Source organism: Ornithodoros turicata, chromosome 6, assembly GCF_037126465.1.
Source record: "Ornithodoros turicata isolate Travis chromosome 6, ASM3712646v1, whole genome shotgun sequence".
Taxonomy (NCBI): domain Eukaryota; kingdom Metazoa; phylum Arthropoda; class Arachnida; order Ixodida; family Argasidae; genus Ornithodoros; species Ornithodoros turicata.
In genome coordinates, this window is record NC_088206.1 from 4,892,436 (window position 1) to 4,908,225 (window position 15,790).

Sequence of the window (15,790 nt, forward strand, 5' to 3'; positions counted from 1 at the left end):
TGGTTCCTCGTGCTAGTGTTCATAAAACGAGGGAATTCATAAATAAAAGGTTCATAAATCGAGGGTCGACTGTATATCTGCCATGAACGCTGCATTCATAGGAAAGAAATCTACATGATGAAACTGTTCGCTGTTTATGGTCTTATCTGGTTGTATCCACATGGATCTGATATGATATGGCCGTGATGCATGTCACTGTCAGATACAGAAGAAAAATCTACTAAAATGCCACAAATCAGGTCAGTCACTCTTACTGCCCGACTTCCTTTGTGCCTCGGCTGTACTGTTTGGGAAGCAGCGCACATGCTGGTAACGTACAAAGCCCATAGATATGTGGTGGATTTAATAAAACCAAAGATTCTTAATTCATATTTCGAAGGAGGAAGATTGACGTATTACAAATAATCAAAAATAAGCCCTAAGTTGTCTTGCTTCGGCTGCCATTTCTTCATCCGTTCTTTTGGGCCTCGATGGGTCCTTGTCGTGCTTTTCCAGCTGGAACGGGATAGTGTCAGTAAGCTCAAAGTGGTTAGACTTTTCTGGAGAAGCTACCTGCATGTAGACGTCATCGTTCTTCGCAAAATCTCCGGGCCTCCTCGGAACGACGTGCACATGAAGGTGGTCTATCGTGCGGCCTGCATCAGGACCGTCCTGTAAGTAAGAGTTTGGTAATTCCAGTCTTTACTTTGACAAAGCTAAACGCTGTCGTAAAACGTTGCGAGACGTGCACTGGCCGTAATACCATATGACCACGTGCCCCATTAAGATAATCTGACACGCTTCCCCTTGTGTTGACAATGTGTAACTAGGGCCTGTATCGATTACGATTATCCTTAACGTAGTGAAAAATAAAGCTCTACTCATGCATTGGGGAGTTTTCAGGTTAATACAAAAATTTCTTAATAGCTTAACAACATTTCGTCAACATTGAACCAGATTAAACTTACTAAACCTGCCGGTACATTTTGTGTAGAGCGGGATTTCTTGCAACCTTAACAGGTGCACATACATTGCGCATGGACGATGGCTGACTAGGTGTATGCAGATTCTGACAGACGTAAATTTAGAGCAACAATATAATCGGGAGAAAAAGGCTCGTGCCAAAAAGTGTCAGATTCTACGTACAGCCCACAGGTTTGACTTACCTGTATCGAGACTGTTGACGAGCTACTACAATAATGTTTCTCTATGGCTGCCTGGACTCTCTGTACTAAGCTAAACAAGTCTCCGACCTCGTCGCCTGACAAGTCCCGTAGCCTCAGTGCAGGTCTGAGAGGACATACCAGCACATCTGATAATCATCGGTGAAGGAACCTGCTGGTTCAACGTATGCACGAAGGGAGAAAACAGTCAGTCAAGAGGATACGTCCTGGCACTACGGGCATCTTGTTGACAAACGCCATCGATAAGCTCGTCTTGCAGAACAGGAAGGAGGAACGTAAGGCCACTTGTCCGAACTGGTACTTCGGTGTCGCATCTATACCCGTGGGCTGACATCTCGCGGCCAAGGGCGAGAGGTTCCCGTAGAGGTCGGGTCGTCGATGATTCCAGACCGGGATGCCCTGGCGAACTTTTCCGATCACCGTCGCGTCGATTTCTGCCGTGACGATGCCCACCGTGTCGGAACACTGAGCCGTCACGCAGCCCCAAGGATCGACCACCTGGAATAGTGTTCATCGCAACTTGGTCGACTGTTCCGGATTATCTCTCTGAACCATTCCTCGACGCACCCTCGTCCAATCGTTTCTTTCAAGACTAACGGACAAACTTCACTGCAATGCATACTGAAAAAGCCTGAATCTGGGAAATAAACTTTAGGAAAATTCATTGGTGGATTCTCTGGTTCGTTCTTGTACTTCCTTCTTTCTCTTCTTTTTTTTTGTTCCTTTTCTTTCCTCCCTTTCTCTTTGTAGCAGAAGCCCTCGATAACTCGCATAACTTGCGTGTCGTTTCCCACCATTTTCGTTCAAGCTGTTCCTGTGATAGTATCTTTGTCCTAGTCATCTTTTTTCGTCTTTCCTTCTCATTTCTCGTGATGTCCACACACCAACACCGCTATTTTTCCTTCGACTTGAGCCTTCCAATGCTAATCGCATTAAAACGGCGACAGGACACAACAGACCCATTTGTGTCGACTCTTTGATTCGTTTGTGTCTTGTCATTTTTCTGTGTGTCCACATTCAGGCTTTTTCAGTATGTAGTTCACTTGCATTTATGCCATGAGCAATATCTGTTTCAGAGATCGGTGCAATACTAACCATGGCATGCCCGTAAGAAGCCCTTTTTGGGTTATGCTTGCCAACTTGTGCTGCAGCAACCACATAGCACTGGCTCTCGATTGCTCTTGCACGAAGTAGGGACTACAGGAATGCAGAACACATAAAATTGCATATCAGAAATGCCTGCATTAAAACCATTTGTGAACACGAACCTCCCAATGAGCCATGCCCGTGGGCACGGTAAAAGCGGATGGATATGTAAGAATATCTGCGCCCATTTTGGTAAGGCTCAGAGAGAACTCTGGAAATCGAACGTCGTAGCACTGAATCAGTTTTGTCAAGGAACAAAGCAGCGTGTGCCATTAAATAAACGGCAATCTATAAGATAATAATGAAGGATACAATGCCAAGTCCGACCTTCCCAACGGGTGTGGCTGCTGGGCTTGGCAGCTCCTTTCCCGGAGCTGTGTATTCAGATTCTTTGACGCGAAATCCAGGAATGTCAACGTCGAACAAGTGACACTTGCTGTAAGTGCTCACCGTGCTGCCGCTATTGTTTAGCAGAACGTGCGTGTTCTGTACCTTCCTACCGTCTGGTGCCTAAGAGATGAAAGGCATTCCAAAAAAAGGTTAATTCAGATTATTCAGTATGTAGCTTTCTGCATAGAAACAGCATAGAGCTGTACCCTGAAGGTCTTTTCAAAAGCCAAAATCCATACTAGACTCTGTATGTGCTTCCATTGTGCTCACCTTCACATGAAGGCTTCCTATCGATATCCAAATCCCCAGTTCTTTCGCAAGATTTTTATACTTCGTCAAAATAGGCCCGTCCAATGGCTCTGCCATTTCCTGGGCTTGCACTTTGCTCTCTGCTAAGAAGTCTGTGGCCTCTGGTAAAAATACTACCTGGAGATAGATACACAGAGTTTGGTTACTTCTAATGTATCACGTCACATCAACTTGTCATGTACCTGCGCTCCTCTCCGTTTGGCTTCGGATATAAGCTCGGAGCACACTTTGAAATTTGCATCTTTATCAGCTGTCGCTGTGAATTGGCAGACGGCAACCAAAGGTTTCCGAGCAGTTGATGAACTCAGCATCTTCTTCGAGAATGTAAAATGCCAAGAACGTGAACAATCTATCCTAGCTTGACGTAGTAAACCGTGCACAGGAACTGGATGAAGAAAACGAAAACATTTGAGGCAGTGTTCTCGTATTATCGTGGTTTTACTTATGTTTTACGGCTTAACAGTGCACCAGTGGCGAAAATTACTTGTATTTTCATACACTAATTGAACGTCGAGCAAGTGACCCCATAAATACACACCCATTATCGAAATATTTCTTCATCCGAGTCATACGAAGTCCACTGAGGTACAAATGCACAAACTCGCGCCGGGCAATAACATGGACACGTGACAGATGACGTCATGTCCGGCGGCGCTTGTAGTTGACTTGACGTTTGAGTTTGCACGCCGTTGCGTTAGGATACTTACACGTTGTCGGTGAAAGTCGGTGTTTATTCACTAAAAATGGTCCTCGATCTCGAACTGTTTCGTGCCGATAAAGGAGGTGACCCCGATAAGATTCGAGAGAACCAAAAGAAACGTTTTAAAGATGTAGGTCTTGTCGACAAAGTTGTTGAGTCAGACACTGTATGGAGGAAACGTGAGTACTACGACTAGTCTGGAGTTTCTCGAGTAAAGCGTTTCTGCTTTTCAGTTTTGTTGCGGACGTGTAGTAACACTTGCCACTTCTTTGCGCAGTGAGGCACCAGTTAGACAACTGGAACAAGCTGAAGAACTTGTGCAGCAAAGAAATAGGGCAGAAAATGAAGGTACAGCATGGTTTCGGTTCTTGATTGCATCAGAATACTTTGCGGAGTTTCTCGGCAGGGTAGTTGCATTACATCTCGCAGGGAAGTAGCACACGAAAAGCATATGCCCATGTTGTTGTCATTCGGTAACGGGGCGGTGTTATGTTTATTATTCGTATTGATGTCCCTGCTGGCTTATCTCTGTCGAACAAGATAAACACGCGATACGGCGTACGCATAAAAATAACGTTATTATCATCGTTATTGCACGTTGTCGTCAAACATTTTGATGCTGAGTCATATTTCTCCGTGCATAACTGTTACAGAACAAGGAACATGCTGGAGAGGGAGATAACCTCCCAGAGGATGTAGTCAGTGGCCTCAGTGAACTCACGTCAGATATCCTTCAGGTATTTGCATCCGGTGACTCCTAGCACATAGAAGATGCATCTGCCAAACGCAGACCACAACTTGACCGTAAAAAATCGAAAATAAAATTACTCGCAGGGTCTGACCGTCAACCAAATCAAACGAGTGCGAGTTCTCATCGATGAAGCCATCGTGCGCTGCAACGAAGACCTGGAGAGATTACAGAGAGAGCGCAACGAAGCGTTGAGGGAAGTTGGAAACTGGCTGCACGAATCGTGCGTTGTCTCCGACAATGAGGTACGGTCGTGATCGACTGTCCCGTGTGTTCCTTGCAAATTGAAACTGACGAGGATGTCTTTCAGGATGAGAATGCCGTAATACGCACGCACGGAGACGTGGAAAGTCGGAAGAAGTACTCGCACGTGGACCTCATAGTCATGGTGGACGGTATGGACGGCGAGAGGGGTGCCGTAACGGCGGGTGGCCGTGGATACTATCTCACGGTAAGCTTTTTTTTTTTAAGACCGCGGTTGTTCTTGCACCAAATTACACCTTGTTCGCACTGGCACTGGATCTGGATCGCTCGCATCCATGATCAGGCCGCGATTCCCTCTTGCATGCAAGCTACTTGGGTGCGAGTGAGCGAGATCATCGACGCGCACATCTGCCCATGTGCATCCATTTTCAGAAAGCAGCAGTTTTCCTGGAGCAAGCGTTGATACAACTGGCCCTTCAGATGTTGCACAAGAAGGGGTACTCCCCTCTCTACGTTCCTTTCTTCATGCGAAAAGAAGTAATGCAAGAAGTGGCACAACTCGCCCAGTTTGACGAGGAGCTCTACAAGGTATCCCCAGCAGGTATTCTCCTCACCCGATCGGTTTAAAAGGCGACTCTCTATGTCAGGTAGTAGGAAAGGGGGACAAAGCAGGAGAGGACGAGAAGTACCTCATCGCCACCTCGGAGCAGCCGATAGCAGCTTACCACAGGGACGAGTGGCTCTCGCCCGAGACGCTTCCCATTCGCTACGCCGGCATCTCCTCCTGTTTTAGGCAAGAAGTTGGGTCGCACGGAAGGGACACGCGCGGCATCTTCCGCGTCCACCAGTTCGAAAAGGCAAGTGGGTTTCTGTTGATGCGTAAGGCACTTGTACTCTTGAAGGAGTACAGAGGGCCATCCAAAAAAATTTCAGATTAAGACATCTGATGAAAGTGTGTGTGTCATTATACCGAGTAGCGCGAAAGGTTTTGATGTGTGCAATTTGTTTCCCAGAAAAAAACTCGCATAAACGTAGCTCCGCACGTTCACCCTTAACTCGCCACTCCAGCTATAATGAGGATGAGGAGGTGTGATGCCACGTCACCGATGACGGTATAAGGAGAACTCGTTCTGATTCGCCGATCAGTGGGGGTCAGCGCCTTGTCGCTTTGCCGCCGTAAACCTGTTTTGCCAGTTCTCCCGGAGAATTGGGGATAGAAGGAGCGGCCGAGGCATTACCGAGACAGGAGAAAGGCTTTTTCAGAACCCCGAACAGCCGGAGCAGACAGCATTTCTCTAGGCCAATCAGCGACCGTTCTCCTTATAGCGTCAGCGCGAGGTTCCAGGCAGATCACAGGCTGGTACTGCTCTTCACCACCGTTGCGCACGGTCGCTTTTTGCGGCGTATTTTAAATTCAGTTTCCGCGATAATTATGACTCTGTGGTGTAAATTACTTCGCATGGTGCATCTTACTGGCCTACTTAACAGTTTTATAGGAAGAAAACTGGGTGTTAAAAATGACTTCTGTGCTACTTTAAGTGGTACTGTCCTTGCGCAGTTGTAGCAGGGGTGAAAGTCCAGCACACCAGTAATGACGAACCAGTTCTGCAGTTGTAGTTCATCAAGTCTTGGGGAAAGACTGTTTGTCTGGAAAGACTGAAAGACAAAATGTTTCTTCTCGGACACCCTGTCTCTGCAGGTAGAGCAGTTCTGCCTAACATCGCCTCACGACAACAAGTCGTGGGAGATGTTTGAAGAGATGCTGAACAATGCGGAAGACTTCTGTAAGGTCCTCGGCATCCCTTACAGAGTGGTCAGCATTGTGTCAGGTATGTCAGCGGTACAAATGTCAAAAAGAAAATCCATAATGTCTGACTTTATAAAAAAAAAAAAGCTTGAGTGCATTACATGCAAAATGTGCACCCTTGTTCCCTTACCAGGAGCCCTGAATCATGCCGCAGCCAAGAAGTACGACATCGAGGCCTGGTTTCCGGGTTCGGGGGCTTTTCGGGAGTTGGTTTCTTGTTCAAACTGCCTCGACTACCAGGCGAGGCGACTACTAGTCCGCTTTGGACAGACGAAGAAGATGAATGCACAGGTTGGCAGCGCAGTGTGTCATATCCCGCAGGGGAAATAGCTCTACAACCATCGAGATTGTCTAGAAACTCTAGCTGGAACCCCTTACATGCTTAGCAAAGGTGTTGTGTTGAGTACTTTTGGAAAAGTTTGTAGGTTTTGCTTTTCTGACGAGCAAATTAGAATGGTGCAAGCGAGCTGGTCTACTGTAAAGGGAGGTAACATTTCCTTGAGTTAGAGGAACACACAAAATGAAGAGGGCAACACGAGTCTTGCGTTGTCCCCTTCGTTTTGTGTGTACCTCAAACTCTAGGAAACGTTGCCCCTCTCCACTTTTCTCATCGTGCACTGGGAGCAGAGGTTGCCACTTGTGACTCCTGCCCGCCCATCTCCAGCTCAGCTCCTTCTTTGCTCACTCACTTCTTGCTCGGCTCTCCAATTGATCACTTATGCTCAACTCGCTCGTCTCATCGAGCACGAATGAGCATGCTCGTGAGTGAGTTTTGCCGAGGCATGACTGGGACCGGGGTTGGAGAGTGAAATGTAAAAGGTCACCTCGCCGGTGCTCATGCAAGGTTCTCGAAGGATGGCCACCTATCCCAATACCAGTTCCGTGTAGTTTTGTCGCTGTGTCTGATTTCAGGTGGAGTATGTGCACATGTTAAACGCCACCATGTGTGCTACTACGAGGGTCATCTGCGCCATCTTGGAGAACTTCCAGACGGAGACTGGAGTTCAGGTTCCTGAAGTGCTGAAGCCATTTATGCCTGAAGGTAGGGCACTATCGGAGCATCGTCACAATGTGGTGCACGAAACAAAGGTTTCTCTTTCCCTTTGAGAGGGTTTGGAGAGAAGTGTCGTTAATTTAGCTAAAGTGAAAGTGGTCCAATGGCAGTCATCCCTCTTCTAGGGGAGGCATTGAAATATAAGAACGGTTTTTGAAACAGTTTTTTAACTTTAGAAAGAGGCCTGAAAATTACTCTCAACGACCCTTCTCGATGCTGGTCGCTGGAGTCGATGACATACGATGATAAAATCGCTGAAACCAGCGCTAAAAACACTAAGAACAAAACAGGACGGACATGTCCTGTGTTTATCATGTGTGACCAACAGGCCCAAATTGGTACTTTTTTCGACATACGATGACTCTTATACGTCACGACTAGTGTTGGGATCCGCGATATCCCGGCCGTTTTTCACATCCCAAAGTCCGGGGATGTTCTAAAACAATCCTTTTTTTTTTTTTTTTTAAGTGGGGCTTCCTCTGGTAGCTTCCCCAGATCCACCCCTGCTGGAGGCTGTTTGTAGTTGCACTGGGTAGAGTTCAATACTAGGTGAAGAGTTTTACTCTACTTAATCCTAATGTAGTCTATGCAGTTATAGTCATAATGATTTATAGTCATGATTCAGCAACATTCCACAAACATCTCAGTGACTATAAACAGTCTCCACCATATTTTTGTCTTTTGAAACAATTTGGGTTCATAGTGTTGTGCCCTTAGCATGACACACCACATTTATTCCTTTAAGATATCACAAGAGGAACACCTGTTCGAAACATCATAAGTTGCTAGAGCAAAATGTTTTCTATGTGCTTTTGTAGTGTACAGGGACGAAATCCCCTTCGTGAAGCCGGCACCAATCGAGGAGGCGGAGACGAAAAAACAGAGGAAGCACAAGGAAGGGATGGAGAAAATCAAGGATGGGGCACAAACACAGGGCTGAGTTAATTGTGAGAATTTCACACTGATGATGTTGCTTCTTAACACCTCTTTGCAGCTGCACGATACTGAAATTAAAAGTATGTTTGAGGATGTATACGTACTCGACTGTCTTACTTGTCAGCCGAAGAATAAAGACTCGCTGCTGCTTGCCTAGGACGACTTCCTCGACAGATTTGTGATTGATGTTGGTTGTGTTTGACTCGAGGCATGAAAAGAGGGATTGGTTGAGAACATTCTTTACAGCTCAGGCAGTGCCTACATGCTTTCATCAGGATTCATGTATTCTTACTGTTCATTGGAGAGCTTAGCATTTCTAAACAATACTGTGGGAAGAAATTCAAAACTAGTCTTGGCACTATTACCAGTTTCAACAAGTTTTTCTTGGCTTTGTTCAGTTTACAACTAAAACTGCACAGTCAGTTTTGAGCATCTTACAGTACAGGAAACAATACCATAAGCATCAATGGGAACAGGCCAGAGGTGGTGTTTACTCAATTATGCTCCCTGGGCAATTTTATGAATTATATGTCCTTAAGAGTCCCTGGGAAAGGCAACCCTCTCTTCCATTTTGCAATATTGCATCACTTTTTTTTTTCCCCCGATTCCCCCATACTTTGTGAGCAACTGCACAAACAAGGTCTCCTTCACAATACAGCTTTATTTAGCTCAAAACTTCCAATTCGTAAATAAAAAAAAAAGTTTCTAACATGAAGAAAAAACAGCCTCCGTCTCTTACTCGACTACTACTCTCTTCCGGATACACTTAAAAAAATTGCTCTAAAGGACGAGACAAACAGACAAAGCTATGCTCCAAAGTGAGAAGAAGTGGTGGTATGTAATTCTGCCAATGACCTATTGAAGCGCTTCCAGGTCAAGACCAAGTCCCAACTTGTGTCCTCCCTGGTTGAAGTTCTTCCCGTCCACAAGGGTGGAAAGGGTGAGGCTGAATCCTGGCCTCAATCTGTGTGTGAAGCCCAGGCCCACTTGACCGCCGTTGTTCACCTTTGCACGAACCGAGGTCTCGTCGTCCACGTTGTAGACGCAGCCCAAACCAAATCGGGTTGCGTTCGTGCCGGCTTGCCACGAAAGGGTAACGCCGGTCTGAAGTTTATCGTTCACCTTCTGATAGAGGCTTCCACCGAACTCCTGACCGTCGTTGACGCTGCTGTGGAGGACGAAGTCGCCAGCCTGGTAACCAAGGGCGAGGCACGTCTTCGTTAAACGACTCTTGTTCACATCGTACGATAACTGGCCACCGGCCAGCCAGCCCTGATAGTGAAGAACGCCTGCTCCGTGGAGAACCGCTCCACCGACCCCCAAATCGACGTCGCCGTTCACGTGAAGGTTGTCGAGCTGGTAGGCAGTTTTCAGAGTGCCGGACTTCTTGCCGGTCTCCGGGGCGAAAGAGCCGTTGCAAGACAGCTTCAGACCCTTCGCTAGTTTGTTCTCCGAGGAAACTTCGGTGAAAAGAGTGTTATCGGTGTTCCATTTCTCCTTTAGCGTTAAGCCGTACTCTGAAACCTTGTATTTGGATTCAAGTGAGGCATTCACCTTGCCGGTGTCATTGAGGCTAGTCCCGCTGACGGTGAACTCCAGACCGTTCTTGGCGGTGGTCTTGCAGTCGAGCTTGACGACTCCGAAGTGGTAGTTCTTGCTGAACAGGTCGCGAGCCTGTTTTCCGAGGTCAGCAAAGCACGGCGGAGACATCGTTTTATGAGATTGTACGCCCGACTCGGAAATTAGGGTTAACTGAGAAGATGGAAGAGCACGCCGTCGCCTGTTCGCACCGTGGCGGAGAAGGAAAATCACCGATGCTCAAGGCCAGGCCTAGCGGCACAGGGACTGCTTGTAGCGCCGGTAGCGCTGTCCGTCTGACTGCAATAAGCTACATATACTTTATTTCACACATTGAAAAGTAGTACATTCATCTTTGTTAGAGACATACGCAAAGTAGTTTATTTTGTTCGTGTCTTTGGTAATAAATCTTCGTTTGTCGTTTCGAACAGAACTGTACATCACCGTTGTGGCGCTGTGATCGTACCGAAAATGAACCGCGAGTGGGGTGTTTTTTCTGACGTTCCCTCGATAATTGTGACCAATACAAGAAAGTATAACGGGCAATCTGTATATATCGCCAACAGTACAACCTTGCATTTGCAGTAAGTACGCGAGGTACACATCAACATTTACCCCGCCTGTTTCTTAAAGTGGCATGAATGCGGCATCAGCAGCAGAAAAGGAAAAGCAGACACAACCTCCTTCAACCATGGAAGTCAGCAGTAAAGACGCAGAAGCCACAGCAATTAAACACATCATCACGATGCTTCAACATCCGGAGCAACTGGATAAGGTTCCGCAGTTCAAACGACGTGTGGCTCGCAAAAAGAGCTCGGCAGAGGCGATGCTGAAGACAACACTTCAGTCGCAGCTGGATGGGTTCCGCACTGCTTTGAGCTTACAAAAAGGAGCACCCGCAGAAGTGCGAGAAGTGCAACAACTTTTGAACAGTAGCGAAACGAAAGAAGTCTTTGCATCGCTGGGAGGCCTTGCCATGCGTTTGCAAGAAGTTAAGGAAGAAAGCATGCGACACTCCCAGTATGGAGCAGCGATAGAGAATTTAATGCACATCTACAACGTTTCCGAAAGTGTCCAGAAAACGCACGAGCTGATACAAAACGGAAGGCTGCTACATGCCCACCAGGCGTTGGTCGACCTGGAAAACTCACGGGACGACCTGTTATACGAGCTCCACAAGCTGCCCAGTCAAAGTCCAACAGATCGAAACATACTGAAACAGTATTTCGCGGATGTTGAGAAACTTAGCGACGAATTGGGCAAACAGATATGGCTGGTACTGAAAAGGACCCTAACGTCAGTCAGGAAGGAGCCGCAAATCATAGTGACAGCTTTGAGGATCATTGAACGAGAAGAAGTTAGGGACGCAACGAGAGATCGAGCAGCAGCTGGGTTTGTGCCCCCCGGAAGACCCAAAGGATGGCGAAAGCGTTGCTTCGAAGTCTTGGAAAGTGCCGTCGAGGACCGTATCGAAGGGAACCAGTTTGAAGAAAGGCACGACAACAAGATGTGGCTGGTACGCCATCTGGAAGTGACGAGGCAGATCATTGTGGATGACCTCAAGACGGTGAAGAGTGCGTGTGTGCCTTGCTTTCCACCGGAATATGAGATAGTAGATAGGTGAGATTGGCCACGCTGTTGACGTTGATAGAAATGTTGGAAATGTTGCTGTTCTTGGTGTTGATTTTTACCGAAATTACCTTCTCACTTTAGTACCTAAAGTCATGCTCTGAATACAGGGAGTTCTGTTGGTTAACTACGATCTGTCGTCTGCAACTGACCACAACTCTCTCTCCTTCTGCAGATACTTGCACATGTACCACAACTGCCTTTCTCGGCACCTTCAGAGCATAATCACGAACGAGTTGGAAGGCAATGAGTACATCACTGTCCTGGGCTGGCTCACCACATACAACGGCGCCGAATTTCTTGGGGACCCAGACTTGAACATTGACACCGATACCCTGGGGCCATTATTGAGCAAACAGGAAGTCCAGAGACTGATCGAGAAATACCTCGGAACGCTGGTGGCAAACTATCAGGACTGGCTTAGGAATGCGCTCCAATCTGATGTCAAGGTCCGTGGCAGTGGTGTACGGTATTGACGATATTGACCGATTTGATTCCTCCTCGCAGGATTGGCACAGAGAATGTGAGCCGGACGTTGACAGCCGAGGTTGCTACCACACGGCAGGTCCCATGATAGTTTTTCAGATGGTTGACCAGCACTTGCATGTGGCAAAAACTGTGGGTCCTGATCTAATCAGGAAGGTAAACATCATTTTTTTTATACACTACTGCATCATAACACGCCCTCTGATAAATCTCCTACCAAAATAAAATAAAACACTGTATAAATCTCACCATAATTTAGCCCAAAAGAAGTTGGATAAACTGGACACTGTAGTGTGTACAGTTAAATCCCTGGACTAAATAATTTGCGAACAGGTGCACCAATAGAGGGACTTCCTTTTTTACTGGTATCTGTCCGATACCACCTACAAGCTGTGCACCGTGTGAATGAGTGGGAGGCGTAAAAAAATCTAACTCTGCCACCGAAGCGGGTAATTTGTTGCAGTAATTAATTGGTTTCGGTTTACACATTTTGTCGCGGCTGGTCGCGGTGAAGCACAAAATGACATAATTCATTGATGTAATTAATTGGTATAAGGACATAATTCATTGGTGGATAAGGGAGTGGAAGAGCATCTTTTTGCGCTTCACCGTGACAAAAATATGTAAACCAAAACCAATTTGAATTTTTATTTAAATAACGCCTCCCAACTCATTAAAAAGGTGCGCAGCTTGTAGTCGGTATCGGACAGATGCTTGTAAAAAAGAAAGTTCGTCGACTGGTGCACCCGTTCGCAAATTATTTAGCCCGGGGATTTAACTGGGACACCCTGTATATCTTACATGACTTAAACTAACTGTTAAACATGTTGCATCATCAGGTGCTCAGCATTGGCCTGGAAGAGACAAGCAAGTTTGTCGCTGGCTACATGGGGGCCGTCACAGAATTTAAGGAGAAACACTTTGAAGACAGAAGCAAGCACAAGTACTTCACACATTACGTCATTGCGGTGGCAAACAACAGCTGCCAGTTTCAGCAGCTGTTTGAAAAGTCGTACCGAGACTGTTGTAACCTTGGAAATGCAGTCAAGGCCGACAATGACCTCTCTCGGGTGAGAGTCTCTCTGTGTATTTTGTTTTGTTGTTTATTTGGGAAAGAAATAACTCAATAGTGCGCGGATGAGACTTGGAAGTGCAGCCTCATCTGGTGAAACATGGCGAAAAGTAACCATGAGACAGAGGAACGCACATTTGTTGCCTCGAGGTTACTTCGTCAACTAACTCAACTTGCTAGGTCCGAGCAAGATGTGACGTGAATACGACGTACATATACTCGTTCAATTTTGTCTGCATCCTGCCCTCGAGAGACTTGACAGGCGTGACCATACGCCACAACAGTTTGTCTCGGCGCACGGGAGAGGGTGAAGTTTGGAAACCACGTGATCAAGTGTCCGTCCACTCACAAGGCAGCAATAAGGGGGTATTCGTAGACCGAATCAAGTCCACACAAGAAACCACGTGTGCCTCAACCCCTAAATATTGCCCGCTTTTTTTGGGGGAAGGATCGATGTGTGTCACTCCATGGACAATATGGGGGAGAGGGAAACTGGGGAGCTGTTGCCAACACCACCTAGATACCACATGTTTGCATAGTGTATAACGCAGTTTTATCAGCCGGAGCTGGAGCAATGCAACCCTAGTGGTACTTGAGAAAGATAAAGGGATAGAGGGCCTGACGAGTTTGCACGAAATTGCGGAAATACGTTGAATTTGTATGCAGGCAACAGGTTCCTGGCAAAAAGGTTAATTGTGCCTGGTATTTTGCTACATGCAAGATCGCTATGAACAGTCAACACTGTAACGAGTAAAAGATGTCCTGTCGATGCATTGTGCAACCTTAACCTGACTTGTTTTGGGCAATGGTGGCGTAGGTGTACCATCGGCTTCAGCAGAGTTTGGCCCGCCTTCAAGAGCGTGCGCTCGACGCCCTGCGTGAAGAGCTTTTCCTCGACTTGATCAAGGAGCTGGCTGATATTATGACGAGAAAGTGGCTCATGTCCGGAACTAACATTGTCGACACCATGTCCGCAACAGTGGAGGACTACCTGCGGGACTATACGCGTCTACTTCCCAGTAATCTACGGGTTCTACTGGGACGCATCCAAGCTCAGCTGGCCAGGTCGTACGTCCAGGTATTGTAGAGTGGTCCTTATTTGGCAGTGAATTTCTTTTGACCTTTGCTGAGGTTGTACGGGAGACTGAGGTTATACGGGAATATATATACGGGATATACGGGATATATATAGGTTATATGGGTTTTCCTTGCGTACTGCAAGGAAAACAGAGAAATTGTGGCAAGGTCGTTGTCAGCGCTTATTGTTAAAGTACTAGTAAATAACTTCCGTCGTCTTTCCAGTCCATTCTCCAACGGAAGATCACTTTCAAGGGTTACGAGGAACGCAGAGATGCGGCAGAGAAAATCATCCGAGAAGGCGAAAAATTAAAATCTCTGTTCCACAAGTCCCATCCCCAAGTGTCTGAGAAAGGCTCCTCGGCGTCCCAGGCGACTCGTCCTCAAGACCCCCTGGATGCCCTGCCGCTCTTGGCGGAAGTGCTCAAAATGAAAGACACGAGCCTGCTGAGCCTGGAAGTTTCCGGACTTATCAAGCGTTACCCCGACATCTCCGGAGAACACCTCCAGTCGCTGCTGCTCCTCCGCGGAGACATGGGACGCAACGAAGCCAGATCCCTCGTGGCGGAAATGCGCGCTGAAGACCCGTCGTGTCCCGTCATCGAAAGGAGCATCTTTTCCGAGATCACACTGACGTGAGTCGCCGCCAAGTGACAAGAATTCACGTGAGCGGCACGGGAGTACGTTGGTCGCCGACGTCCCTACTGGATGACGCACCGACGTCCTATTCCTGATTTTTTGTTTCGTTTTATTTATTTCTCCATTGATGGAAATTTAATGGAATTTGAAGTGCCTTTACATAATACGGTTACCTTCTCCTTACAGTCCCTTGCGCTTTACAAACATGATCGGGCATACTTTATGAACATACTGTGCATGTACATATGAGAAGCTTATATGCGGCTGCTATTGCAGGAAAGTATTCTGCGATCCCAATGACTTCACTGTTGTGTGTCACATCACCATCTGGGGAGCAGCACTTGACATAACTTCCCAAAGCAATGGTCAATCACTTTGGGATTTACCCCGATTGAATCACATTCAGAGCTCTATATGTGGGCCGACACAGTGCGCTAGCAATATTGAGTAATTGCTGAACATGGCACGGCAAACTTTTACAGCTCGCTACCCTGTCTGTATGTGTATCACAGTGCATGGTGATGTATGATGCAAGTTGTGCTTGTATAATAGGAATTCATATAAAATTCAAGTACAGACGAGCCTCGTACACCTGTGTTCTCGCTAGCTTGCTGTGCAGATTTGGAGTCTGTGAACACTGTCCATTCTCCCAGGCCAAAATCAACTGTGTTGCAGGTAGAATAGAATGGCATAGAGTTCTACAGCGGATACGTTAATGGCTTACCAGCGTATGTACAAAGCGGGACACAGGCTAGTTTTCCAGCGGTTTTCAGGCTATTTTGGTGGCGTGGGGAATAGACTGGCTCACAGGAGACGAACTAGTATTGCACTGCTGAGAGGAAACAATCGTTC

General features: G+C 46.9%; 4 protein-coding genes across 4 annotated transcripts; 2 read left to right on the forward strand and 2 right to left on the reverse strand.

Annotated features, from left to right (window-relative positions):
- Positions 1-328: 328 nt before the first annotated feature.
- LOC135398909 (deaminated glutathione amidase-like) lies at positions 329-3,653 on the reverse strand. The gene is made up of 10 exons (XM_064630462.1): positions 3,547-3,653; positions 3,191-3,393; positions 2,970-3,125; positions 2,622-2,819; positions 2,432-2,542; positions 2,259-2,360; positions 1,367-1,661; positions 1,146-1,291; positions 553-651; positions 329-495 (listed from the first exon to the last, which is right to left on the reverse strand). Exons 1-10 carry the CDS (start codon positions 3,548-3,550, stop codon positions 406-408), a joined length of 1,404 nt encoding a protein of 467 aa, XP_064486532.1. The 5' UTR covers positions 3,551-3,653; the 3' UTR covers positions 329-405.
- Positions 3,654-3,656: 3 nt separating this feature from the next.
- On the forward strand, positions 3,657-8,550 carry LOC135398908 (serine--tRNA ligase, cytoplasmic-like). Its single transcript, XM_064630461.1, has 11 exons — positions 3,657-3,887; positions 3,986-4,056; positions 4,362-4,445; positions 4,543-4,701; positions 4,767-4,907; positions 5,093-5,248; positions 5,308-5,521; positions 6,364-6,489; positions 6,601-6,758; positions 7,380-7,509; positions 8,340-8,550. Exons 1-11 carry the CDS (start codon positions 3,752-3,754, stop codon positions 8,459-8,461), a joined length of 1,497 nt encoding a protein of 498 aa, XP_064486531.1. The 5' UTR covers positions 3,657-3,751; the 3' UTR covers positions 8,462-8,550.
- A 550-nt stretch (positions 8,551-9,100) lies between these two features.
- LOC135398910 (voltage-dependent anion-selective channel protein 2-like) lies at positions 9,101-10,279 on the reverse strand. Its single transcript, XM_064630463.1, has one exon. It carries the CDS (start codon positions 10,165-10,167, stop codon positions 9,313-9,315), a length of 855 nt encoding a protein of 284 aa, XP_064486533.1. The 5' UTR covers positions 10,168-10,279; the 3' UTR covers positions 9,101-9,312.
- A 208-nt stretch (positions 10,280-10,487) lies between these two features.
- LOC135398907 (exocyst complex component 3-like) lies at positions 10,488-15,517 on the forward strand. The gene is made up of 6 exons (XM_064630460.1): positions 10,488-11,655; positions 11,840-12,113; positions 12,172-12,306; positions 12,990-13,220; positions 14,040-14,300; positions 14,525-15,517. Exons 1-6 carry the CDS (start codon positions 10,673-10,675, stop codon positions 14,936-14,938), a joined length of 2,298 nt encoding a protein of 765 aa, XP_064486530.1. The 5' UTR covers positions 10,488-10,672; the 3' UTR covers positions 14,939-15,517.
- Positions 15,518-15,790: the final 273 nt, after the last annotated feature.